This window comes from Crocodylus siamensis, chromosome 3 (assembly GCF_052110815.1).
Source record: "Crocodylus siamensis isolate JL-2025a chromosome 3, ASM5211081v1, whole genome shotgun sequence".
In the NCBI taxonomy this organism is placed as follows: domain Eukaryota; kingdom Metazoa; phylum Chordata; order Crocodylia; family Crocodylidae; genus Crocodylus; species Crocodylus siamensis.
The window spans coordinates 139,886,548-139,913,737 of NC_143397.1; the positions used below are offsets into that span (position 1 = coordinate 139,886,548).

The 27,190-nt window shown below is 41.9% G+C and overlaps 1 protein-coding gene across 4 annotated transcripts in view; it reads right to left on the reverse strand.

Annotated features, from left to right (window-relative positions):
• FARS2 (phenylalanyl-tRNA synthetase 2, mitochondrial) overlaps positions 1 to 27,190 on the reverse strand; it is a 423,711-nt gene that overhangs the window by 278,431 nt on the left and 118,090 nt on the right. For all 4 annotated transcript variants that reach the window (XM_090039337.1, XM_090039340.1, XM_090039339.1 and 1 more), the window contains 2 exons: positions 14,601 to 14,760; positions 3,272 to 3,403 (listed from right to left, as the gene is read on the reverse strand). In XM_090039337.1, coding sequence (XP_089895463.1) covers positions 3,272 to 3,403; positions 14,601 to 14,760 — 292 coding nt within the window. The remainder of the gene's footprint in view (positions 1 to 3,271; positions 3,404 to 14,600; positions 14,761 to 27,190) is intronic.

Below are 27,190 nucleotides of genomic sequence, written 5' to 3' on the forward strand. Positions count from 1 at the left end.
CCCTATTAGTATAACAAAGATATATGTAGAGATCACAAAACAAAACATATTTCAGGAAAATGAGCTTAAACAAACCTTCCAAAACTTCTACCGCAAGAACGATTTGACATTCAGCTTATGTCCATTCGGCTGCAGCATTCTCTGTGACAATGTGTCATAATGTAACTCTAATGTCACTAACTAGTGTGAAAAGCATCTTTCAGCATTTGCCCTGTGAACTACTACACAAAGACAACCAATTGAGATGTTCCCTAAATTCTAGGTTAGTCATTATAATTGAATAATATTGTTCTTTTCATTCAATCATACCAAGATGATTTCTAGACTATTTTCTAGAGATTCTGAATTAGCAGTTTTTACAGTAAGATGAACTGGTAGAAAGTTTTAATTTCATGTTTTTTCAAGGAGATGTTATGGTTTTAGAGTAGTCAACTTCCTGTTGTCTATCAAATCTATAATCAAAGATAAATGTAGTCTCCTAGAGAGGAGACTGTATGTATCATAGTGGACAGGTGTATGTATTATATTCCAAGTGAAGTTTTGAGGCACATATGAAAAGACACCTGAAAACTGGGAGCTCATTACCCAGGCTGCTGAAGACTGGGAGCTCATTACCCAGGCTGCTGAAGACTTGTCTGTTCGTTGGCTTATGCCAGATTAAGATAACAAGGAATTATTACCAGTTTTCTTTGGTTTTGGGATGCAATGATAGTACTACAGAATTGACACCAATGCAGTTATATCCTGCAAACTGCTCTCTTCCCCAGTGTCTTCAACACAAAGCACATGGGCAGAGTAATAAACAGAGCACTGATCATAAGTAATAGAGAAGCAAGAAACACCTTACAGAGGAGGATAAAGAGCTATTAAAAAACTACTCCTGCCTGGTGTAGGATGTAAACTCCAAGTCCTGCCAGGAACTTAGGTCAAAGGAATGGTTTGGATCTTTACCCTTTTTAGAGACAAAGAGAGATCAGTGTCAGGGTAGTACTTTAGGATTTTTAATTGTGGTTCTGGGAAGTTTCTTCCTACAATAAATTCTGAGAATTTAGTCATTCAAATAATACTCATAACCTTGGCTTCATCATAGACGAGTTGACATTCTAGGGTCATATTGGGATTTACGAGAATAGGACAATAGCTACTACTACCTGGATAGAGTATCACATGCAACATTACAACACACATTTTTAGTAAACAAACAACAATTTGGAAGTCCATTTGTTTTTGTAAAAGTTGAATATGTTGTAAGGTCTTATATATTTTATCACTAACTATGCAACAAAAGAAATCAATACTACCTTCCTGGTAGTGCAGAGGTTGGCATGCATTTCATACTAGTGCTAATACTGGTCCTTTCTATTTGGTAAATTAATTCTACGCAATCTGAAATTGGGGCTGCAGGATGGAATCTGGAAGCCTACTGTATCATGAATCACCACCAAACAATAAGACTCTTCAAATCCAAAATGAATCTCTAGTCTTCCAGCATATTTAACTGAAGAAATCATATATGTGGTCAAGTTTTGTACTTGCTGCTTATATTTTCCCTCTTGTTTGTACTATCCTCTGAGAAATATGAAAATAAAATATCCTTTGTCTCAACTATTTTGTCAAACAAAGTCAAGCACTGGTCTCCTCTTTTTCATTTTCTTTGAATGAAATTCAAATGCATTAGCCTATTTTTGTTTATACGCCATAACCATTAATGGTGTCAATATGTTTCTAGCATCAGGAGAGAAAAATCATCCTTAATTTAAATCTATTTTTGTCTAGGAGTGGTGTAGATACTGCAAAAATGAATATTTTTTAACTTGGGTTAAACTGCAGTAACACCAAGGAAACTTCAGGTTAGTTTCAGTTAAGGCCTATAAGGGAGCTTGGGGTTGAACCTGAGCTGGCAACCCTAGTTTCTCAAAGCTGCTCTTCTTCAATGTTATTTTAAACTAAATTAGCCTAATCATGTTGGCGACTGTGCAGACATACCCCGAGACTTCAATTAAGTCATACTATTTGATGCAGTGTGTGTTAGTTAAGTACTGTATTACTGCAGAATGCCTAATGAATGATAGTAAAACTGTGATTGGTGAACTGTGATTTTCACACGATGCAGAGAAACAATGAGAGAAGAGTTTGGGCCCTTCAAAAATTGCTCACTTGGATTCTTGTCACACCTTTGAAGGTCAATGTCGCACACTGGAGACCTAGTTAAGAATTATGCTGTATCAAAATAACAGAATCTTTTAAAAATATTTATTTAAATATTTACAATTGTAGCCCTTCCAGCTACCTGATTCTGAAGCCAACAAAAAGAATTTGGAGTGTACTGTAACTACAATTGCTTATGGAAACATGACAGAACCAAATGAATATAACAATGGAAGACACATGAGCAGGTTAGACAAACACTTCCCTAGGATGTTTGGGAGATGAATAATCATCCTGGGGTAGAGTTGCACCAGAAGACTTCCTGAGGTCCCTTCAAACTCTACTTTTCTGTGATAGCCTGTGATTTCTGTGATTCTATGAGCTTGATTTTCAGAAGTGCAGAATGTCATACATTGCCATTTATTCAAATGCGCCTACAAGATTTCAGCCCTTCCGAGACCTAAGCCCATCAAGACTGAAAATAGTTGGAAAGAAATATCAGTGTCTCTCTTTTCCATTATTAGTTGCTTTTGGTAAACATTAGAGGATAATTCATATCTGGTGACTGAATAGCTCTCTGAAATTCCAGGTCAGTCACATGGTGTTACTTTTAATGCATATGACAATCAGTATAAAGAAATAACACATAGAAAGACATTAACCAAAGTACTATCAAATGTGCCAGAGTCTTTTGGTACAATGAAAGGTTTGGAATCTTCTGTTCTAAATATTAGTGTGCGTAGTTTGCTAATGCCATTTTTAATCATAGCTGTATGAGTGCAGACTTCCATAGCAAGACAAGAAAACGTGACTTAATTAATTTAGCTTATCTTTTAAAATTAAAGTTCTATCCTTCCTGCACGTGCACCCTGCAACTTCATGGTTCCATAAAAATTACAGTTTCAAGTTTTCAGGCTCTTGCTCATTGATTAACTTGTTGCTCTCAAAACACAGTTGTGCAGCGTCTGCATTCCATCTGAAACCTGTCTGCTACTGCCGCCTGTTTGTAACAGAGATGTATCTGTGTGCAGTGAGGGAAAAGGGGGCATTCCAGATTGTGAAACTGATTGTGCTGGAAGTGCCTGCTAATAGAGATGTCAATGAAGCAGAGAAGTTTCCATACCTGAGTTAACTAGCTGTTGCTCCATGACCCCGCAGCCCAAGATCTCTATCCATTCTCCTTGGTACTTGATCTCCATCTCAAAAGAAGGGTGAGTAAACGGAAAGTAGCTGTCTACCCATCTCACTTCCAGTTCTGTACAGTTGTTTAAAACAAAAACAACAAAAAACAAAAAGGATAAGCATTTAAAAGGCTATCTTTCCGATCCACTGGAAAACTTGTCCTTCAGCTAATAACACCAGTTACTGCAATCCAGAGAAAAGAAATAGCAAACAAACTAATTTACAATACTTACAGAAGGCAATCAATCTTGAAACTTGTGAAAAAAAAATGACCGTGTCTTTTCTAATATGGAGAACACTTTGTGCAATTCAGGCACCCTTTGAAACCAAATCAATCACTTGTCAAATCCCAGCAACCACTTGGCATAGAAGGAAAACGAGCCAAGATCCTGGGACAGCAGGTAATTCTATTATCTTCTGTAATAAAAAATGACTAACAGTTCCTTGGAGATGATACTTATATGCTTCTTTTAGTTTATGGTTTTATATTTTTAAGTTAGGACTTTGAGGAGGTATTCAGAGAAACAAACCTTCCTTCACTTCTCTTTATACACTTTTAGCCTGTTTAAAATATACAGATATTTTCTTGAGTTTGTATATATGTATTTTCTTAGAACACAGACAGAGAGGTACAGACAAGATGCAGAGTGAGAGATAACATGATGCTGTAATGTTGTGTATCATGGGTCTGCAATGACTTCATTACTCATATGTGATAAAGACACAAGTGAGAGATACATGTAGTGCTGCCAACTGTTGAGATTTTGTTGTGATGCACACAGTACCTGATGTATTTCACAATCTTCAGCTCCTTAGGGTTTTGTGGTTTTCAGCTTTCTTTAAAAAAAGTTTCAAGCCTCTATGATTGCAGAAAAAATCTTGAAGAAATGGATTGTAAGATCTTAAGAGACAGATGAAAAATTTGAAGGCCTGCTTCATGAGTTTTTGAAGGATCAATTGTGACAATATTGTGTCTATCCCATTTCCAAACAATAAAATGTCTGTTGCATACTACACACCATCATGTTTTCTTTCAGTGCCAAATTTTATGGAAAAAATATCTTAGACACTTATTTTTCTAATTAACATGTGTCAGGGCTGAACTGACCTCAAGGCTGAATTCCAATTTCCATTACAATTTATCTTCCTCCACTTGTGCCATTACTATAATTTTATCATTAAAATGCCCATGTTTTGTTTCAGCATAAATATATCTATTTCTGAGAAGTCCAACATCTTCCAACAATGCTCTAAATGGATGTGTTTGTTAAGAACATTGAGAAAAGCATCTCTTATTAATTAGACTACAGGCCTGTACCATCATCAAGGTCCTACAGTATCTGGCACTCCAGAAGTACAGCGAAGACAGTTTCCAAAGAGTTTACAACCTAGAGCTTCAATCCTAAATTGCAATCAGCATGGGTAGCACATCCCATCCACACACACTTCTGGGCAGGACTGGGGTTTGAAAAGGAAATATAGTCAAAAGTGGGATAAAAGAGGTATCATCGTTTGACAATGATATGATACATAGAGAAATTAGAAGTGTACTAAGAAAGTAAAATAATGAAAGTGTATTTTCTTTAAGGTAAAAAGAAAATATTACAGCATTAACCTAAGCTCTTAGTTGGGTGTTGCCTCTGAAGTCCTCCCCCATCCACACAAAAAATGTTTTTCCCCAAGTTTAATGATGATTTCAGTTCAGGCTAGCTGACTGGTTTAGAACTGTAAGCTAAACCCTAAAAGAGGCTTTGCCTTGGGCTGGCACATATCCTCTTTACAGTAAGAACTAAGGTTAAACCACTTGAGTGCTGTGTGTCCTCTAGTGACTTCCCATAAGGCCCAGAGTTCTCCCATAATTCACTGGGAAAGAATCAAAATGACTTAGCTTACTGCAGCACAGAGAACCACAGGATACAATCACAAAACCCCTAGCAACACAAAAAGGTTTGCACAGCATTGGAAAAGACACAGTAACTTGGGTATGGCTTTGACGTGTGGCTGCTCACCCAAGAGTTAAACTACCTTCAGACAAGGATGCTGATTCCACAAGTTACCTTTGCAATGAAGACATACCCTAAGTGGCCTACCTAAAGTAACACAGGGGTCCAGGATAGGTTCACTCCCTACCCAGTCTTCAGGATTGGGCTGGGGACAGCTCAGCAGTGGCATGACTGGGACAAGAGGCAATCCATGCCCCATCCCAAACATCACACTTCCTGCCATGCATGTCTGGCCTACAGGAAACACAATGCTTGGGATGTGGCATAAAATTCCTTGGAATCCAATTGTGCCATCATTTTAAAATCTGTCAGGGACCCGGGTGTTCCAAGGACACTCCTATTATTGTATTAAATGCAAAGCCACTAAACTACAACAAAAACTTTAAAACTCATCTGACATCTGGGTAACGTCAAGATTACATTACATTCTTAGTTCAGGCATTCACAGCCTATCCTTCTATTCTGCATACATATGTTACAGGGCTGGAGCCATCAGGGTGCTGAGTATTAGGGGTGTGCAAAGTGGGCCCTATTTGATTCAAATTCAGCCTGAATCAGGGACAGTAATTTGCTTCGTTGATTCGGATCACTGTCCTCGACTCGGATTGTCCGAATCTGAAGATTCGATGCTGATTTAGAGAATCAGTGATTCAGACACAGGCACAGCTTTAAAAGTTTTTTCTACATGCCTTTAGGTAGCAGGCATGCCTCATGATTGCTGTAATGCTGGGGCACATGGAGCGTCCCACAGGAGTGCGGGGGTGGGGCAACCTCTACACGCTCGGCAGAGAACCCAGAAGTGGACCGGAAGTACTTCTGATCGACTTCCAGGTCTGCTGGGGAGTGCGCTGGGGACCCCCTCACACTCTCCCCGGCTCAGCGATAGGCCACAGGGGGACCCTGGGTGCCCCTCCCAGACTAAAGAGGCACCAGTCACTGAGCTGGGAGGGCATGGGGGGCCCCCCCTGCACGCTCCCCAGCAGACCCAGAAGTGAACTGGAAGTGCTTCTGGTCCACTTCTGGATCTGCTACTGAGTGCGCTAGGGAACCCCCCTGCTTCTGCGAGATGCTCCATGCACTCCAGCATTGCAGCACTGCTATCTAGAGGTATGGAGAAAAAACATTTAAAGCTGTCTCTATGTCCAAATCACTGACTCTTTCTGAATCAATTTGGGGGGTCCTGATTCGATTCAGAGAGATTAAAGGGTCCTCTGATTTGATTCGGATTCAGAGATTCGGCTACCAAATGGGGCTGAATCTCTGCCATATTGAATCAGGGATTGAAGCTTCATACAGCTCTACTGACTATTACTAGCCTGACAGGCTTTAAGGAAAGCTTGGGCTGCTCACAGCACTTGATCAATGATCAAGCCCTATAACAAGGCCTTTCCTTGCACAACATAAGAACAGAGTTGTACAGTATTTATTTAAAAACAGAAATTGTTTGATGCTCAACTTCTGCCCAAAGCATAGAAGATACTGCCCATGCTGAGAAACTTTAAACACACAGGGCAAAATATGTTTTCAAAGAACAACCTGTGTAAAAATAAATACCCATCTCACCCCTCATTTTTAGCTCTCCCCTTCTTCCAGGGGTGGGGGATAAAGACAGTCTGCTGCTTTTCCTTCTGTATCTTCAGTAAGCTTTATTATGTAACCCACAACTTTCTCAGACTCATGACAATTGGGTCCTGTCCTAGTTTATAAACGGAAGCAACTCACCTTCAGTATAATCTATCTGCTGTTTCCCTGTTCAGCTCATTCCAGTTCCTCCAGGTGGCTTGCAGAAATGGCTGTCCCCTAATGAAAAATGGGATAAAACAACCTAGAAACAACCAACCACCTAACTGAAATCTCTCCAAATCTCTCCAATATAATATCCCAACCAGTATATTGCAACGTCTATTAGATTTCACAAAAGACGCTTTTCTTCTGCAACTATTCACAGGCGAAAACATAAACTCTGGAAGCTCACACTAACCACTTTTGAAGCTGTAATCTTGAAAACTGTTTCTCCTTCATAGTCAACATATTACTCAGAGACTTCTGAGCCCAGAAAAAAGAAACAACATTTTTGTTTTCACTCGTTACCTGCTGTAGACCAGGTGCCCACTTCCCATGACATTACAGACCTAAACCAGCAATATCCTTATGAAAAATTTGCCTGGCATCTCAACAGCAGTATTTCTCTCTTTTTCTCCCAGAAGCATATGTTTCTGCTATCTTACCAGTACAGAAGTAAGCATATAACTTGACATGGGTTTCTTAACATCCTTTATTACCAAAACATTCTATATGGTCATACCAGAAACTCTCAAATGAAACCTCTCTTTCACACACTGTTGACAGAAGAACAAACAATTGGATACCCAAGGTGTGATTTGAGTCACCTTGAGGACTGGTCAGACAATCACTGAAAAGGACACAAGTTCCACAGAACTGGCTGCAGTCTTACATCTTTGACTGGATTCTACTATGCAAAGATCACTGCTTCTTTGTACAAGGAAGAGAACATATTTTCCCTGACAACCTTGGGATTCCACTGCCGACAACTGTTTCCATTTGTTTCATATCTGTATTCTGTTTCATCCATGAACAAGATGAACATGAAAACAGCTTTCAGCCTGGCTTTTAGACAAAGAGCATTGCTTTTTAAAAGTCAAAAGTTCTGTAAGACCTATGATAGAGCTGGGGAAGGACAACTAAAGAGACGGTAAATGAATTAATATTATGCTTGTCTTTTCTAACAACTTTATTTTTTAATTGACAATGGACACATTAATGAAAACTGTTATTATAATAAAACTACAAGGTACCATAAACACTTAAGCTATTGGGAAAGAGCTCACAAAGGTTAAAGTATGGGGAGCAAATAAAATCAAAGTTGGCTTGGAAAATGCCAGTGCCAGCACCTGGGAAAAATAATCTGAAACAAAGATAATCAGTACAAGAAAGGCTAGACAGGAATAATGAAGAAAACGAGATACTGCAAAGCAAATTAACTATGTATTTCCAGTAAATGAGACACAGCAGCAAAAAAAAGACCAAGGAACTTTCACTTGTTACACAGAGGAACAAGTAATAAAGTAGGGACATTGTATCATTCCTCTAGTTGCTTTGGTCAAAGTCCGCTTTTGAAATACTGTATCTAGCTCTAGATGCCTTCATACCAGAAACCTTTTAACAAACAATAATTCTTAGTAATCTGGAAGGGCCAACTGTATCATAAGAAGAAAAATTAAGACAGCATATTTTGTAGAGTTTGGTCAAAGATGAAAAGGAAACACAATAGCCATCAAACATCTGATAAGTGCATATGTAGAGAGAAAGAAGTTATGCCACAACACAGCACGTACTGTAATTAAAAGTAATAATGGGAAATTAAGAAAAGAGAAATTTAGGTTGAAAGTTAGGAAATGTTTGCTGATAGTAGGACTGACTAGAAGACATAGAAAGAACATCACTTGAGAAAAATTTAGAATTAGACAGGACACAGCATTAAAGGACACAATGAAAGGAACTATCCTATGTGGTCAGGAGTTTGAACAACTAAATTAAATACTCAGTCTTTTTTCTCCTCTGGTAGATGAAGCCAGAAGAAAGATTCTGGAAAATAAAATCAAGACATCCTGTAGTCCAGGGCTGTCCAATGATATAAATACTCTCAGGTGCTGCTCCCACCTGACAGTATTGCCCTCGTAGCTGCTGCTAACAGAGCCTCCTGGCTTCCCCTCCCTCCTCTGGCTTTGACTTCCTGTCCCTGTGTCTAGGTAGCCTGGAGCTCTGGAATCCAGGCCCTGCAAGACAGAGGAGCCTACATGGTGGCAGTGGGAGCTTGAGCTGATATGTTGTAAGTGAGCACAAGGGAGACCACGCAGCAGTGACAGGGGGGAGAGGGAAAAGGGAGGCCCATGTGGCAGGGGAAGTGCATGGAGGGTGGAGAGCAAAAAAGACCTCTGCAAGGTGGGAGGGCAAGGCAGTGAAGTCCACGATGTGGAGGGTCATGCTGTAGTGGAGCAGGGGAAAGCCCGCACAACAAGAAGGCATGCAGTGGGCGAGCAGGGGAACCTGTGCATTACGTGGCCCCAGGGAAGCCTGTGGCCCATGCAGATGTGGGCCCTGCGGCATGCAGCCCTTGGATACTGAAAAGTTGGACAGCCCTGCTGTAATACATAAGCTTGCAAAGTACAGGAATTCTTTAAGCAACTTTGTTATCTTGCTTGATGACATGTACAACAGTCTGATACTTAAGAAACTTGCAGCAGCTGTGATGCATATGAAAATGGATATGAATACACAATTAAGGATGCCTGACCAGCTTGATTTCCTTCAGTGATAAAGTGACAGGCTCCACGGAGGGGGACAGCAGGAATATGATACACTTTGACTTTTTGCAAGGCTTTGGACACAGTCTCCTACAATATTCTCATTAACAAGATAAGGTAATACAGACTACATGGAAGTACAGTAACATGGGTACATCACTGGTTGAATCATCTTGATCAATGAGTAGTCCTCAATGACTAAATGTCTAGATAGGAGGAGGTATGAAACAGAGTCCCCAAGGTCTGTCTTGTGTTAGTATCATTTAATATCTTCATTTGGACAATGGGATTGAATGAATAGTTAGTGAATTTGCACATGATACCAAGTTGGGTGGAATTGCAGACACTCTGAAGGACAGGGCTAAGGTCCAAAATAACTTGAATACACTGGAGAAATGGTCCACAATTGATCAGATGAGATTCAGCAAGGACAAGTGCAAAATTCTGCCCTTGGGATAAAATAATTACATGCACAAATACAGTACTGCAGAGAAGGAAGAAGGAAAGAAAAACCCTACAGAGAGGGGTTACAATAGGCCAAAAGCTGAATATGAGCCAAGAGTGTGCTCATTACAAAACAAGCCAACAGCATACTGAGTTGTATTAATAAAAGTGTCGTAAATCAATGGAAAAGATTCTTCTGCTCAATTTAATACTGGTAAGGATGCATCTGGAGTACTCTGTCCAGTTTTGGACCAGCCACTTCAAAAGAATGAGGACAATTTGGAAAGAGCCTGAGTAAATGAGTAAAATGACTCATTTATGAGGAAAGGCTGAAAGAACTAGGAATGTTTAGTCAGGAGAAGGGAAGACTGAAAGAGGGATTTGTTGTCTTCTAAAACCTGAAGGCCGATTATAAAGAAGATGGAGATAGACTTATCTCTGCCCGTGATGGACAGAACTAGGAGTAATGGCTTCAAACTGCAGCAGAGAAAATTAAGTTGAAGTTTAAGAACTTCCTGACTATGAGGGTGGTCAAGTATTTGAAGAGGCTATCTAGAAAAGTTGTGGCATGCCCATCCCTGGTCTTTTTCAAGTGCAATTGGAAAAAGGCTTAGCTGGGATGGTTTAGGGCTTTATTACACATTAATTTTAGGCATCTCCTGGAACTCTTAACCCCTGGATTGTCCACACTAACACCTAAAACTACTTTTAAGAACACTTTAGGCAGCTTAAAGTTACACCCCCACAGGGCAGGTTTATCACTGATCTGTTGCCCAACTCGTGTTCCATCAATGTGTGGCCACTCCCTGCAGATAAGCCACCCAAGCTGCAGTTCTCCAGCATCCCAGGATGCAGTGTCCCCTTCCCTATGCTTCTGTTCTGTGTGGACAAACTTTCCATCTGCTGAACTTCACTGCCTTGGGGCAGTTCCGGCACCGAGCCAGCTCCCCCCCCGACCCTCAGGAGTGCAACCCTGTGCAAACAGCCTGCAGAGCACATACGAGCTAGCTACGTTTCAAATAATGATGGGTCCAGAAGTGAGGTCTAGGGGAGATGTAGGGGTAACAAGGTAGGGGCCAGATTGAATTTCCTTGAACTGGGGCTTCCTTCCCAGGGCAGGGGCTTCCACCTCTCAGCCACCCCAGGAAGTACGACCAGTACCCCCTCACACATGTTAATCCCAAATCCCAATTCATTAAAACGTAAAACCTTTAATTTACTACTGCTTTATTTCTTTTAAAATTCTTTTTTTTTAGTTCTTTTTATTTTTTCCTTCAGTGGATGACTTCTTTCATTTCCCCACCCCCATCTCCTGTTCCACCCACCATTTAATTACCTACCCCAACCCATTAACTCTCCACCTCCCAGCTTCATGTTCATGCCCCTTCCACTCAACCACCTCTCACACAACCCCACCTAGAGCAGGCGTAGATGCCTGTCCTGATTTGCCACGATGTAGTGGTAACTCACAGCTGTAGTTCCTAGTCAGGACCCTGCTTGCCAGCCCTCCAGTGGCAAGTCACAGCTATGCAGGTGGTAGGGATAGTTGGAGAAGACTTTTAGCCTTAAGGTGCAACTGCTCCAAACTCAAGCTACCATTAACACGAATCAGCGTTTGAGCAGCTCAAAGCACAATGTATAACAAGGCCCTTTGTCAGGGAGGATTCTGCCTCAAGCAGAAGGCTGGATTAGATGACCTCATGAGGTCCCTTCCAGCCATATTTTTCTATGATCCTATATATCCCTGACAACATATTGAGAGATTTGACCAATTTCATAACTTGTAAAGAATTAAGTGACTCATGAAACAAACTATTTTGTTTGTTTGTTTGGTAATTGAATGTGGAACCTTACAGCAGGGATTGGTAACATATGGTTTGTATGCCAGATCTGCCCTGCAGACCAGGCAGGAAGTGGGAAGAAACAGCAACAGCAGGAGTCACTGAGTCAGAACACCGGTCCATTGCAGACCTGAGCCTGGCTGTTCCAACCTGTAACTCTGAAACACTGCCAACCACTGTTTTAACATATAATTCTGTATTCACAACAAGTAGAAAGATCACACGATTTTTGTACAGAACACTAAAAAACTACAATCCATTTCTTATTCCAAATTAAAAATCTAAAGAGCTTTGTGTTTCTGAGTTAGAAAAGTAAATTTAAAAAAAAAACCTCTCAAGCTTTATGGTAAAATAAAAATGAGTAAAAATGAAAGATAAAAGGTGGGACAGGAAGAATTTGCTTAATTGCATCAAACTGATCAAAGATCTTTCATGTTATGCCCATATTATATATCTACACAATAAATTGCTCAGCATAGTTCTTGTTCTTCAGTTTTACCCTAATTTGCTATATTGGCAGCTAAAAAGAATGGGGGAGTGAAAAAGAATGTGCACATTCCCAGCAGTGAGAAAAAGGCCCTAATCATTATTACATTCCTAAGTACTTTATTATTTACTTGTGCACACTTCCCGCTTTGCTCCCCCTAGTTCCCCCGTAATTAGCCCTCTAAACTAGGGGTACACGTCTTAAGCAGGAAAGATTATTTTTCTTCACTACAATAGAAGCATGGATAAGCAGTGCTGCAGGATAGCTGCCAGGTTCTCTCTTGAGCAGCAAACAGGAGAGATAAAGACCAATGTTAATTCTTTCATAACTTCTCTCAAATTAGCAACAGGTTTTGGTTGAGCAGCCAAATGGGTAGCCAAAAACAGTAGCCAATTTGAGAGTGGCCACGAAAGGGTTAACACTAGACTTCAACTCTCTTGCTTGCTGTTCCAAAAAGAAGCTGGCAGACATTGTGCATTAGCGCTCCTCCATGAATAAAAGCCTGCTCTAGGCCATGACTCCGGAAAATATTATTTTCTACATTCTGTCTTTCAAAAATAAGGTGCGAGTCTCATTTGGGGCATGTGGTATATGAGAAAATATAGTAAGCATTGTGCCTGTTTATTCATGGAAAAAAACCCTCACAGAGAGAAGTGTTAGCAACAAAGGAAAGAAGGGTAAACTGCCACAAGTTAGCTTTCATTTTCCTTGGAGTAAGAGCATATATGCAGTCAGTACAGCAGAATAGCTGACACATAGTACATCATGTTTCCCTTCCCCCTGCAGTAACTTTAAGCCAGTTGTGCTACCTTTTTATTTAAAAACACTTTGGGTAAAACTTTCAAATATAGCTCAATGATGCAAAAGGCTAAATCCTATTGACAATATGTACCTTTCAGCTAAAGAGCAACACGTCAGTCATCAATAACTTTGAAAAAGCATTGTTAAATAAAACAAAACAATAAAATCACTACAGAAATAAGAAGGTATCATCTTTCCCACCAGCTGACTGGGGTGGTTTCTTAATCAATCTAGCATCTTTTCAACAGAAATATGAATCGGCTTAGCGTCCTAGTCTTCTTGCCAGGAAATAAGAGCAAAGTACTAATTCTCACTCAGACAATGTACTTACTGAGCTACTGTAACAGGGACAAGTGTTTCTGAACATTTGATAAGTCATTATTACACATCCATGCAGGCATACCTATACCTATGAATAAACACACATACACATTGCCTTATAGGATCCAAACAACAAATTGTTCAGTATAGTACAGTATCCAGTTAGTAAACATTTTCTGTCAGGGACCTTAAATCAGGCTAACCCTGGGCTAATTGCCTAGATGACCACATTGGCCTGGGGTTTTGACAGACAGTTCTAACCCAGCTAATTAACGGGCTGGCTTCCTGATTGGCTGCTGGAAGTACAGCTACCCATTTAGTCCCATCTGTGGCAGCAGCCTCTAGGCCAGCCAACAGGACCGACTCAGCTCTACTCTGGTGAGGCTCCTGGTTTGGCTCTGTCCCTGGGCTCTAACTTTGGATCTCTTCTTGGATCAGTGTCCTGGTTTCTGGACCCTGCTTCCTTACTTCCTGGACTCTGGCTTGTGTTTTTTCCCCCTGGGTTCTGGTCACTTGGTTTCAAGCTCCTGAACTCTGACCTGGCCTGTGTTTGGACTCTGCCTCTGATTTGCCCATTGGAACCAGTAACTCATTCCTGCCCCCGATGGGATTGGTAGCAAGTAACTACTAGGCCAGGCTGCCTACATCCCAATCCCTTACATTTTTTCCACTCAGGTATAGAGTTTAGGTTATTAAACTATGAGGAACTTTCCTCTTATTTCATGGACAAAATAAGTAGCTTAACACATACATAGTGCACAATGCATGATTTATCTGAAAAATACTGATTATAGCTTCACTCTTCAGTTCTACTAAGGCTGAGGAAGAGTTTGACATAAATGATATTGAGACAAAAACCAGAATTTGAAAATACAATTTATTACAGCCTTATTTATTTTTAATTCAGCTGTTTCACAGTATCCTACGTCTACCCCGGCTGTTACCATTTTTTTTAATTTAAGTTGCAAAACCCTTCTTGAAAGCCCAGATTTCCACCAGCCAACCAAAAGCTTGGTGAAAGGGCTTAACATCACACTGCAATACCTACCATCACCAAAGAGATGACTTATGAGCTTTGTGAGCACCTGTTTTAAACTAAATTCCACCAGCTTTGCTGCCTCCATGGTATGAGTCTCCTGCTTGTGTGCTGTGCGGTGTCCTTCCTCAAACAACTGGAAACTTTCTCCATCTTTGATGTTTCTAAACAGCTAGATAAACAAAGACAAAAACACAAAAATTGTTTAAACAGAACCAGAAAAATCTATGAAATTAAGTTTTAATCCATGAAATGTAAGGGGTATGGGTTTAATTTAGGTATAATTGTGAATGCCTTGAATTTTCTTGAATAATCTTTATTGGATCTTTATCTTTATGGATGATGGTGCAGATAGATATTAGAAGAAACCCAGCCTGATTCTCAGAAACCAGCCTGAATTAGCAAAACCATCTCTACTTGTAGACTTACTACACTTGTAAATCCCAGAGAGCCAATCAACACTGCATCATACACACCTCTTTTCAGACTCCAGAGTAAAAAGCAAACACTTTAAAAGATGTAGGTGAAGGCAAATAACTTGAAAAAAGAGCTCCTAGCTGACTATATATAACAGAACATTCCTGAAACTTCATAATATGTTCTATATACAGTGTATTACAATAAGATGAACTACAAGAAGCACAGAAACATTCAGTCAACTAAACATTACAACTTATTTCTGTAAAGTTCACTTATAATTAATAGGTGCGTCTTCACATAAGCTTTACTATGGAGCAGACTAATCAGCTCTGCAGTAAAGTGTCACTGTCTACACATATAGGACACAGTAAACTAATTAACTCAGAGACAGTACTATCTTACAGTGGAGTAATTGATTTTGGTGAAAAATGTGCAGCCGGTGACCACAGATGTAAATTGAGCCCGGTCAGCCCAGCCAGCCAGGGGCCAGACTCCTGCATGCTACCTAGCCACATGGCTCCTCTGCCTAGTCATACTAGTTCCACAGGTTCCACATGCTCATGCCTGAGGCAGCCCCTCCATCAACCAAAGCCACCACCCAGAGCCCAGAGCTGACCATCCCTGCCTCCCGTGCCCAGGCCTGCTCCGCCCCAGCTTAAATTGCTGCTGTCCCAGGTGAACATAGAGATGTTGCACAAAGGAACAGTTTACTCTGGTTCCAACTGCTCTGGAGTTTATTGCTGTGCATTAATTGCTCATGTAGATGCACCCACTAACTGCAGAAATCTACTCATGCAGAAAATTCATGAAATCATTTATTTCTAACAATGAAATAAATATTTTTGGAGTAGATCAATAATTATTTTAAAAAAATATTTAATTGCTTCAAAAAGTTATAGCACTAAGAAGAACATGACAACAGAATATATAAATTCTAAAGACTATCCAAAAAGTTTTATATAAGAACCTTTAATACACCTTGAAAAAACTTTTCAAAACTGAATTACTCTTAAATGAATTTAAGTTGTATAAATGAAGGGCTGTAAACGTTAACTTGTGGTTTCTTTCAACCCACTTGATTTTCCAACAGGATCAAAAAAACAAAATCTCTCCCTCAGAAAATGAAAACTGCTTCACTGTCTTTCCCCTCCCCACAAACTATATTGGGTAGATTCAATCAGACTTTAAAAAAATACATTTTGTGATCTATCTGGCCCGAACGCAGAATGTACCAAGAACAACTGCTATAAGAGTTCAAGACAATGGAAACAGAAGAGGTGATGGTGGTTGACATCGTAGTGGTTGTTAAAAATAAATGGTGTAATATACTTTATAAGGCAGGCAAGGTTCTTTGGGTAGATGTGATATCTTTTATTAGATCAACTAAATAGTTGGAAAAATTGTTGTTTGCAAGCTTTCTGGCACAAACACCCTTCTTTGGGCATAAGGAGAGTCTGTTGGTGTTTGTGTGCTCTCCTGGGTAGAAGAGAAGCCAATATGCTAAATGCAGGTCTGTGAAAATGCAAAACCATGGCAGTGAGGATAAGAGGGAATGGGACACAATAGGTGTGTGACAGATGGGGTGGGGGGAAGTAGGAATGTAGAACTGGTGAGAGAATGTAGCTGGTAAAATATAGAGGTTACCTGGGGTTATCAGATGGCAGGCAGGTTTATAATGTGCCATAAATCCAATGTCTATATTTAGTCCATGATTTTTTGTATCCAGTAGATTTATGAAGTGGAATTACATGAATTTATTAAATGAATCCATCACAAATTCAATAACCATCACCCCTCCAACAGACTCTCTCTTGAATACTTCAGCACCAACATTTCCTTTTTAGACACTATGATCAATACGCAGAACGGTAAAATACAAACAACCACACACAAGAAACCCACGCACCAACATACATATCTACAAAGAGCTAGCAATCACCCTAAACACACCAAGAAAGCTGTACTGAGATGATCATACCTGCGATTGTCACCTCGCAAATATCAAAAGGGCTTTCACCCAACAAGAACACTCCTCCCGAGAGATAGATGATACTTTTGAAAGAGCCACCCACATACCACATGAAGAATTGCTGCAGTACAAAAAGAAAATCCCCATGAATTGCACACCATTGGTTATGACATAACATCCTTCCCTGAAACTTTCAAAAAAGCACCACTGCTGCTTCACACACACATCTAAAAATGTCCCAAAACACCAACAGACTCCCGCTATGCTTGAAGAAGGGTGTTTGTGCCTGAAAGCTTGCAAAGAACAAATTTTCCAAGCATTTAGTTGGCCTAATAAAAGATAACATATCTACTCAAAGAACCTTGTCTGCCTGTGTCCTTAGACCAACACAGCTACAATCAACAACTCTACATACTTTATAAAACATTCAAATGAACCGCTGCTGGCTTGCAAATTCAAGTTTAAATTAATCATTTTGTGTTACATTTCACACAGGTCTAGCACTGAGTCCAAGTTCAATTATTGAGTAAATTAGCAGCCAAGATTGAACAAGCAAGAGAGAAAAAAATGATTTAGTACCACTTGAAGTGGTCTGATGTTACAAGTCAGTAAGCAACCTGGTTGTGATACCAAGAACAGAGCCCAAGGTCATTCTGTGATTTTTATTTTCTTTTTCTATGATGAAGTAAAGACAAAAGGAAAGCAAATGGCATATAAAATTAGTATTCATAACTCTAGCAAAGAAAACTGCACAAAGACAGAAACTTTACAGAAAAGAATAAGGTCTATTTTTCATGCTCACTTGAAAGTTGGAAAAAAGTTTTACGGCTGGCAGTATTTCTGTATTAGCCTAGCATTCACGTGAATTTACTTCTAGCTGCACAGACCAATCTCCCAGAACTCTGTGTAGAAAGCAAGATTCTCTTGCCTGCTATTACAGTGTACCATATTTGTATGTATACATTGATACATTGCACTCTTATTTATACACAAAAAATGCATATATTTTTATACTTATTTTTAATTTTTTCATTTCTTGGTAACTAAAGATTTAAAACACTTTTTTTTTCTTGCTTTCCCCATCTTGCCTCCTCCGTCATTTCAGTAGGATTCTACAAAAAAGGGTGTAGAATTCATCTGGCTCTATAGGCCAGATGAGGTTTTCTGGGCTGGTCTGTGAGCTAAATCAGGCAGCACCAGAACCAGTATAAAGGGTCAGTCCAGTGGGGCACAAACATTCAGTGCATACCCTGGACCAACCCCCTGTGTTTCATGCAGTGCCCACAGCACCAGGTTCAGCCTATGTACTAGGCTGGCTCTGCATGTTGTATGCAGTGGACAAGAGTCAGTCCAAGACCGTGGACTGAATCACAGGGCTCTAAGGACTAGCTCCAGCCTGTGGACCGTGTTCGACAGCAATGATATAAAATGAACTCTAGGGCTGTAGAACCAACAAATATAGCAAATAAAAGAAAACAAATGAAGGTCCAAAAATGCAGTTGGGAGGCAATATTTGTGTTGAAAAATGAACTAAGATTTTGTCTGTGCTGGGAAGGGTTTGCTGTGAGCTATACCAGTATAACTATCCTGGCCACACTTTCTAACACAGAGACAGATTATAGTAGCCAAAAGAATACTTCTGACTATATAAACTTATTATAATTTCAAGTGGAATAAGATATATTAGCAACAGAATTTTAAAAATAATAATAATAATAATAATTTTTTTTAAAAATCACATCCTTGCCTGACAGGCATGTCATATAAATCAGACCTCAGTGTACTTCAAGATAGACAAGTAACCACAATGTAAAGCTCTATTAACTGGATACAGACATGCAGGCATGTGCAGTCTGTGGCTCCGCAAACCTCTTTGCCATGCCACAATCTGCATATATTGCTCATTAAACTATGCATGATGCTGCAAATTTGCAGCGGCGGGTCAAATTTTGTTACCATGATTTCCTGGTAGCAAAAAAATCCCTGAAAAAAAAGCAGTGCAAAGCACATCAAAGTGTCATGCACTGGGACAAATGCGAAGATGGGGGAGCAGACAGCCCAGGACTGCCTGCTCCCCCATCTCTGCATGCTGCGGAGCCCCCATGCTGAGGCACCCTACACCCTACCCAGCCACTTCCTAGCAGGCTGGAGAGCAGTGTGGCTCAAGATGGGAGAGCAGGCTGCCCTGGACTGCCTGCTCCTCTGTCTCCAGGTGCAGTAGAGCTCCTACACTGAGGCACGTGGAGACAGGGGAGCAACCAGCCCAGGGCTGCCTGCTTTCCCATCTCAAGGCACACTGCACCCCAGCCAGCCATGGAGCAATAGGAGCACACTACATTTGCCCCGGTGCATGCCACTTTGATGTGCTTTGGACTGTTTTTTTTTCAGGGTTTTTTTTTTCTATTGGGAAATTGCAGTAGCAAATTTTGCACCAGCACTGCAAATCAGCAGTGCTATGCATGGTTTAATGTGCAACACCTGCAGTTTGTGGCACCACAAACCACACATGTCTACACGTCTGGATTTGGTCAATCTCTATCAAGAACCACACTGAGTCCAGGGCTGCCTGCTTCCCCATCTCCACGTGCCAGTCCCCGGCTGGCCCGGCCACAGGGTGCCTCAGCATAGGGGCTGCCTGCTGGCTAGCCCTGCACAGAAGCACCCCGTGCCCCAGCCAGCAGCACAAATTTGTGTTGCTGCCAAGTGGACGCCCCTGCTTATGTGGACATGGGCATTGAGAGCAGCACTAATTAGTACCTTTGCTGGCATTTTCCACAGAGGCCTGGTTTACAGATTTCTTGAACTAGTAATTGTTGTACCAGTATGATTCATACTTCAAAAGTGGTTGCACCAGTATAAAAGAGACTTTATACCACTACAGTTTATTTCTTCTCTCAGAGGAATAAAGTTACAGCAGTATAAATATTTTTTTATCTTGGTACACCTGTGTCCAAGATAGGATTATTGTGCCACTTACCTGTGAGTGAAACTAAGGTTTGAACAGGATGAAGACAAACCTTCGGAGTCCCAACCTGTTTAGTACCTAATTCTAAATTGCTACCACAGAAAGCTTCTCCAAATGGAGGGATGTTAGCAATTTCACATAAAGTGTTAGCACATCTAAGCAGCAGCAATTTTGTCTGTATTTACTACCAAATGCTGTTTAAGGAAGAAAGTCAAAGCATTTCCTAACTGATATTAAAGTGCCAACTTTTGATTTACCAACTTTGACAAATATTTCTATAAATAAGGAATCAGTTATACTCAAAATCCACTTACTAATATCAAACCATTTTCATATATTTTTAATGTTCTACAGCACATACACTGATGGATTACCAATGACATTTATCTTGTGTTGGTGCATCAACAAGAGAATGTACTGCCACCCTGATCAGTCCCTGACACAGCAAAACTTGTAAGATCATGCCCCAGCTCCAGCACTGACAGTCACTGAAGAGCTACACAAGCCAGTTGTTAATAATGGAATACACTTTGCTGTTTACTGACTAGCTGTTTGCTTGGGGTGAAAGAAACAAAAATTATTTCAGACAGCAAGTCTGCTCAGCTTTCTTCTTAATCTCTGTAACCTTCAGTCTTCATTCCAACAAAGACAGCAAACAAATTTTATTTCTATTTTTTAAAATCTACCCAAGCTGTTTCTGCAAACATTATGTAATCATCCTGTTTTAAAGAAAGATGGCAAACATTTCATGGAGTGACAATGAAAAAGTTACCATACAAGGGATGTCAGCTTCATAATGCTGGATTACAGAAGGCAGGACAGAGATTTACTTTACAGACTTAACTGAACCAGAGGTGCATAAACTTTTGTTAGCCAGAGCCAACTTCATCAGGTTCTGCTTCTGTACTTCATTTCTTTAACCAAATGATCGTTTCAAAATACACCTGGAGAAGAAATTTGCTTTTTCTTTCCTGACTGAAGTATTGCATTACCTCTTAATTTAAACTGAAATATGCACTTTCATTTCTGATCTGCCTGGAAAAGACAGAGCAAGAGAAAGCTTGAAATCTTTATTTTATTTAAAGAGGGCTATCCAAAGTTCTATGCACCCTGATGGGATGGGCAGACAAACTAGCTACCACAAGATAGAAGAGGATCACGGGCTTTGCTACACATCAACTGCTCTAATCCCATGGAAGATGAAAGCAAAACCTGTGGTACTTTAGCCACTTTCATTGAGCCCTCCTTTCACAGGGGCTAACCTACCATGGTTTTCCTTTCATCTGCCTTGGGGTAAGAATGTACGCACAAGCTGTTAACATGGAGTAGAGGACACATGGGAAAGTTCCACTTCCTTCCAAACCTCTTGTTTGTCCACCCATATCCTAATATAATCAAACATAATTACATATCATTACATTAAACCCCAGCAGCACTGAAATAGTTTCCAAGGAAACTATGCCAGCCAGCCAGCCAGCCACCTACCCACTTCCTCATGTAGGAAGCCCATCCTCACTTTTTCCAGCAATTGTATCAGACAGGTGTTCTTTGCAGCACGCCTGGAAAAATCACCAAATTTTAGCTATTTCAAAGTAAAGGAGGCAGAGATTAGGAGCCTGTACAAAGAACACTCTCCTAAGCACAGCCTCTTCTTTCCAACAAGAATGATCTAGTTGTGGCACTATGGCATGAGGGATGCCTATTGAGGCAGGCCAGGTGCAGGTGATTTAGGACTGTACAGGTCAGAACCAGCAGTGAGCAGAACCTGGAGCACTGGTATTCCATGGCTGTGTTTTGCACCAGCTCCTGTCTCCAGGTAGTTCTAAGAAAAGATCACAATCCCCTAACTACGTATAGATAGTAAACATCTGCAGCTAGGGATCTAATACTATGGGTGGATCTAGAATTTTGCAAAGTGAGGTGTATCATCGTATATAAAACAACAATTTTTTCTCCATGTAAAAATAAACTAGAAACGTTACTAATTTCTAAGGACCTAGGGCTGTGGAATTCCAGCGTGTTGGAGAAGACTGCATACTTGTGTATAGGTGCCCATTTAGTGTTGTTAAACAGTAGGAAGAAAAAAGTGTCCCAGACTAGCATATGGTATTCCATGTGGTTTCCAAATCTCAAATTCTTTTGATAGCTATAGACAAAGATTTTCATCATCTGTCTACAGAACATCCTATTCCTAAAGACACATAGAAACATCTTCTGGAATGCTCACATTTAGCACTAATACCAATAGACACAGTTAATATTAGCTGTGTTTCATCCTTTCCCCTTTGCGGTCTGTGCTCTAGGACTTTGAAAAAAAGAGACATGCACAAAATGCAACACTGAGGAAGGTCTTTTACACCAACAGATAAGCCTGAACTCAAAGATGAAGTGGTACAAAACTTCACCCAAACAGCAATTCACATATTTCAATTTCTCCACTGTAATACATTGAAAACTTAGTACATTTTCACATGAGCTGCTAACTCTGCCATGTAGAAATGTGAATTTCACAGAAAACCAGGTGATCAGAAAAAAAATTTAATCTTTCAAACAGTAGGGGTGTCTCTATTTGGAAAATATAAATGGCTGATATCCCTTTTTTCTCTGGAAAAAAAAAATATTTTCCCAAACATGGAGGGTGAGGGAATTCTGAATCAGAGAAATGAACTGTGCTGCTTCAAACGTGCTACTTTCATGGCATTTCTATATAAAAGCAGGTGGCAAATTTATGCATAATTATTTATTGCACAGTTACACACATGTAGACGTGACGTGGGAGCAAGTTGCCACTTGGGGCCAACTTGAGGCCCCAGGGCAGAGCTGTTTCTATGGCAGCCCCTGCCTCAAGACTATAAAAGTCTGCTGACTCTCAGAGCCCGAGGCACACCAGCAGGGAGTCTGAGGCTACTCCAAGCCCCTGTGTTCCCGCAGACCAGCTGAGGGCAAACCGCAGATCAGCTGCCCTAGCCTGACTGCGCCCCGACATGGCTGCCAGGCCCATGCTGTCCAGGTCTGCAGGCAGATCCAGGCTGATGAAGACTCCAGCCAGGCCTGCCAGCCCCCAGGTCCAGCTGTAGGCATCTTCTGGGTGCCAGGGCCAGCTCAACCTGCATGCAGACCACTCCCAGTAGCCTGCCCTGATTTTGCAATTCCTATGGGGCATTGCCTCTGCCGTGCGGCTCAGTGCCATGCTGAGCCCCTGTGCTGGGCACTGCAGGTAGCTGTCCAGGCCTGGCAGCACAGGGACAGCTGAGCAGGGGCCCAGAGAGCTTGTGAGGGACCCATGATGGCATCCTCATCCACAGCCGTGCCCACGCCTGTGCCCACCACATGGGGCCCCAACTGGTCCATGGAGGAGACTGGTTACCTCGTGGCACTGGGAAGTGAGGTGGAGGTGCGGCATGAGCTCAAGCAGGGCGAGCTCTCTAAAACCCGCATCTATGAATGGCTTTCAGCCCAGATGTGGGAGCATGGGCATGACAAGGCTTTGCGAGCACAGTAGTTTTCCATCACTGACTACAATGATCAGTTGACAAGTGCCAGTAAGTCCATACCCTTTATGCGGCTGCTGACAGACATCCTTGCACCCTGGGACCCAGCCCATAGCCTTGCTATCTACAACAGTACCAGTGGCCTGCCCGAGCCCCCAACCCAGCCTGGTACCCCCCAGTGACACATCACTGGGAGAAGGCCCCTAGGGCATCCAGCAGCCCATCCTGCCAAGCTCCTAGGCTGCAACCTCCACCAGCAGCTCAGGGAGCCTGGGCTAGCACCTGCCCCTACAGCTCCACAGCCCCAGCCCCAGCCCTGAGGTATGGCAGGTCATGACACTGCCAGCCACCAGCAGTGCCAACTTCTCCCGGGGTGGGGGGGGAGCGCAGGGGTAGAGGCCCTGGCCACATGCCCGCCTGCCACACCCCGCCATCTGAGGACATTGCCCAGAGTTGCACACCATCACCAAAAGCCATGATCATGGGCAATCATCAGCCATGCCACCCAGACCACATGGTAAACCCCACTCTAGATGGATGGCCCTCTGCACTCCAGCCCTCTACCCCCAGACCCTGCTCCACCTCCCCACCCAGGCAACCCACACTCCCCTGGCCCTGGGTTCCCTGACTACAGCATGCAGGAAGGTGGGACACAATGCCAAACTTTATTGAGTAGTCCATGCCCCCACAGCTAAGTGGTCATGGGCTTCTCACATGCCAAGGAACATGCCAATGCTGGCAGTGATATCCTTAGCTACAAGGGGCAGGGACATGTAGTGCAGTTACATGTAGCCCTCCAGGCAGCAGCAAAGGTTGCAGGGTAACCCAGGCTTGCCCCCCATGCTGTCATAGCTCAGGGTCCTGTACCAGGTGCACAAGTGCACCAACAGCACCATGGCCAGCAGCAGCAGCAGGAGATAGTGGGTTGGGCACCTCTGGTCTACACAAACAGCTCCTTGTACACCACCTGAGGCACATGCAGCAGGGGCATGCTTGGGGTGCAGCAGCAGTGTGGGCAGGGGGGAGGGGATGGCCCTAAGGGTGCCTCCCCAAAGACCCCTGCAGGGAGGGCAGGCAGGCAGAAGACTCCTCATTCCAGGCATCTGGGAGCCTTGCACTCCCTGTGTTAGGGTAGCTTGTCACATTTAACTTTAGTTGCACCTGCTTAAGTGGAGAATTATAGTATTATTTGAACTTTGCTTTTATATTCAGCCTCATTTAACCATTGCTTACTTTTTTGTATAGCCTTATTATTTGCACTTTTCTCCTGCATTTAGCCTTGAGCTCACGTTCACAGGCAGCTTATGTTCCAGCGTTATCAACATAGGCATGAGAAATGTAAGCCTTGTTACTAGCTCAAATTAACTGAACTTGGCATTAACCGACTAATTCAGAGTGATGACATAATTGGATATCTTAACACAGAGTTATAAGAGGGGACCAATTAGATAGTGCCCAATGGCAGAGCCCTTGGAATTTCCAGAGTTGACGGACAGACCAAATTAGGAATCCGGAGCATGCCCTAATTAAGACACTGGTAAAAGACCAAATTAAGATGTGTGCATGTGACGGGTTTGTTGGAACAAAGGAATTGTTCCAACAATTGTCCCCAGCTGACAGATTAAAAACACGAACAAGGAAACCAATGATCACAGGGAAACCAATCAATGGTACCTGGAAATGAAAAGTCCAAGGAGTAAAGTTAAAGAAAAAGCATAAAAAGGAGGCAAGAAGGAAGTTGGGTGTGTCACCATCCAATGACATTGTCTCTTATGGGTTTACAGGATAGAGAGAAGTCCCACATGATATATTGGTTCAAATTATACCAACCTCACGCTGGTGGGGTGAGGTTGAGCCCTGTTGGTTTTCACAATGATCACAATTTTTATTCCTTTAATATGTTGATTAAAACTCCTTACTATGCATATAACACTGCTTAGCTTTAAGAAATACCACAAACATTGAAAACACAATAACTACATATATTAGAAACAATGCTCCAAATGCATTTCCTTCCCAAACAATGCTATAAGAATTAGTATTACAAAAACAGCTACAATTACAACTAAAAGTTAAATCTGAATCACTACTATTATTTTTCATGGTATACTTACAATCCTAGAATTCCAAGAAATCAAATCCCCAGATATACTTTCATTCTCTAGTTATGGTTTTAGGATTGGTCTCAGTAGTGATAGAAACAAGTCCTCTTCCTTCGGTCCCACTCGGGTGCTCCGCAGCTTCAGCATGAACAGGAGTTTTTGTCCACAGAGAGGGTGGTTCAGGTGATCAGTCTGATCCAGTCTACACTTGCGATTCTTCCTCTGGTGTTCTGCAAGTGAGATTACCTCCAAATTGGGACTGTAGGTTACAGTTTTTATTGGGTGAGTTGCCATCTTGGGCCCCTTCTACCCAAACCTGTCACTACTCCCAAACTGGGCTCGGATCTTACTCAACAGATTTTTTGCTGAATGGTCAGTTTGTCTTCCGCAATGGAATTTGTCTGCTGACTATTCAGTTTATCTTAAATTCTTGCTTTTGGGAGATTTTCCATACCACTGCAGTGACCCACCTTTCCCAACCCCCTTTCAAAAGCTTCTAGGGTTTGATCTCTCGGGATGTTTGCTTAAGGGTCATTTTTCTTGTTCTTAGGTTAACTTGTTAAAGGCCTCTAAAGATAAGATTGAGAACCTAAGACTTTTAAGCAAACTTGTTACAAGGCCAGGCAAAGCAAGCAATGGACTAGATAAGAAGATGAACCTTGCCTTTTTGTCTAAACTGGCTAAGGGGCAAGTATTACGAGAATTTAAACTATTACATTCAATATGACAAACATCTGGACTGAAAAACAGCCATTACCCACAGAGGACCACCTTCTACTTACAGAAACTGATTGGCCACCTTTCCTGCGAAGTAGAACATCATCTGGGATTGGGTGAGACCATTTAATTACGTGTTTTTCTCTCTCTCTATGTAGAAGTTATTAAGATAACATTTAATGTATTAATAAAAGTTAGATTTTAGTTAAGTTGAACTGTGTGAGGTATATTCTACATTAAACTCCAGGCTGATTATGCTTTCGTGATCTTTAGTGCCATAGGTGTGTAACACCCAAGCCCGGGCACCAGGCACTGGGTGGCAGTGCAGCAGAGTGGTTGGCATGTAGGAGGAGAAGCAGGGTCTGGAGCCACAGCAGCAGCTACTGCCAGGACCCTGGCCTGTCCCACCCTGGAAATCAGGTGGAGGAGGCAGGCTGCCCATGGCCAGCACCCAGTGGCCTGCTGGCCCCAGGGTAGCAAGTTAGGATGGAGGGCTCAGCCAGCAGCCACCTGGGCCCAGGCTTGCCAGGCTGATTTACCACGGTCCTTGGCTATCTGTGCATGCCTGATTTCCATCTGAGGCTGGGCAATGCACAGCCCGTGGTACAGAGCATTTTATCTATGAAATGTTGCAAACTCTCAGAAACAGCTTTTGTCTCATGGCTCCACAGGGCCTGCAGCTGTATGCGGGAGCGAAGCCAACCTTGGCAGCTGTGGTATGGCCTCAGGATTGCCACTGCCCACAGCCAGGACCCTGCAGATGTGCCAGCTCTGTCAGAGGAGGATCCTGAACACCTGGTCATAGCGTCAGAGGACCTGCTGGGGGACATTTGGAACTGGTGGGAGGAGGATGTGGCCCACCAGGACAGGTGTTGGGTGGAGGACGTTACTTGTGAGGAGGCACAGGACTGGTGCAAGGAGGTGTGGAACTGGGAGGA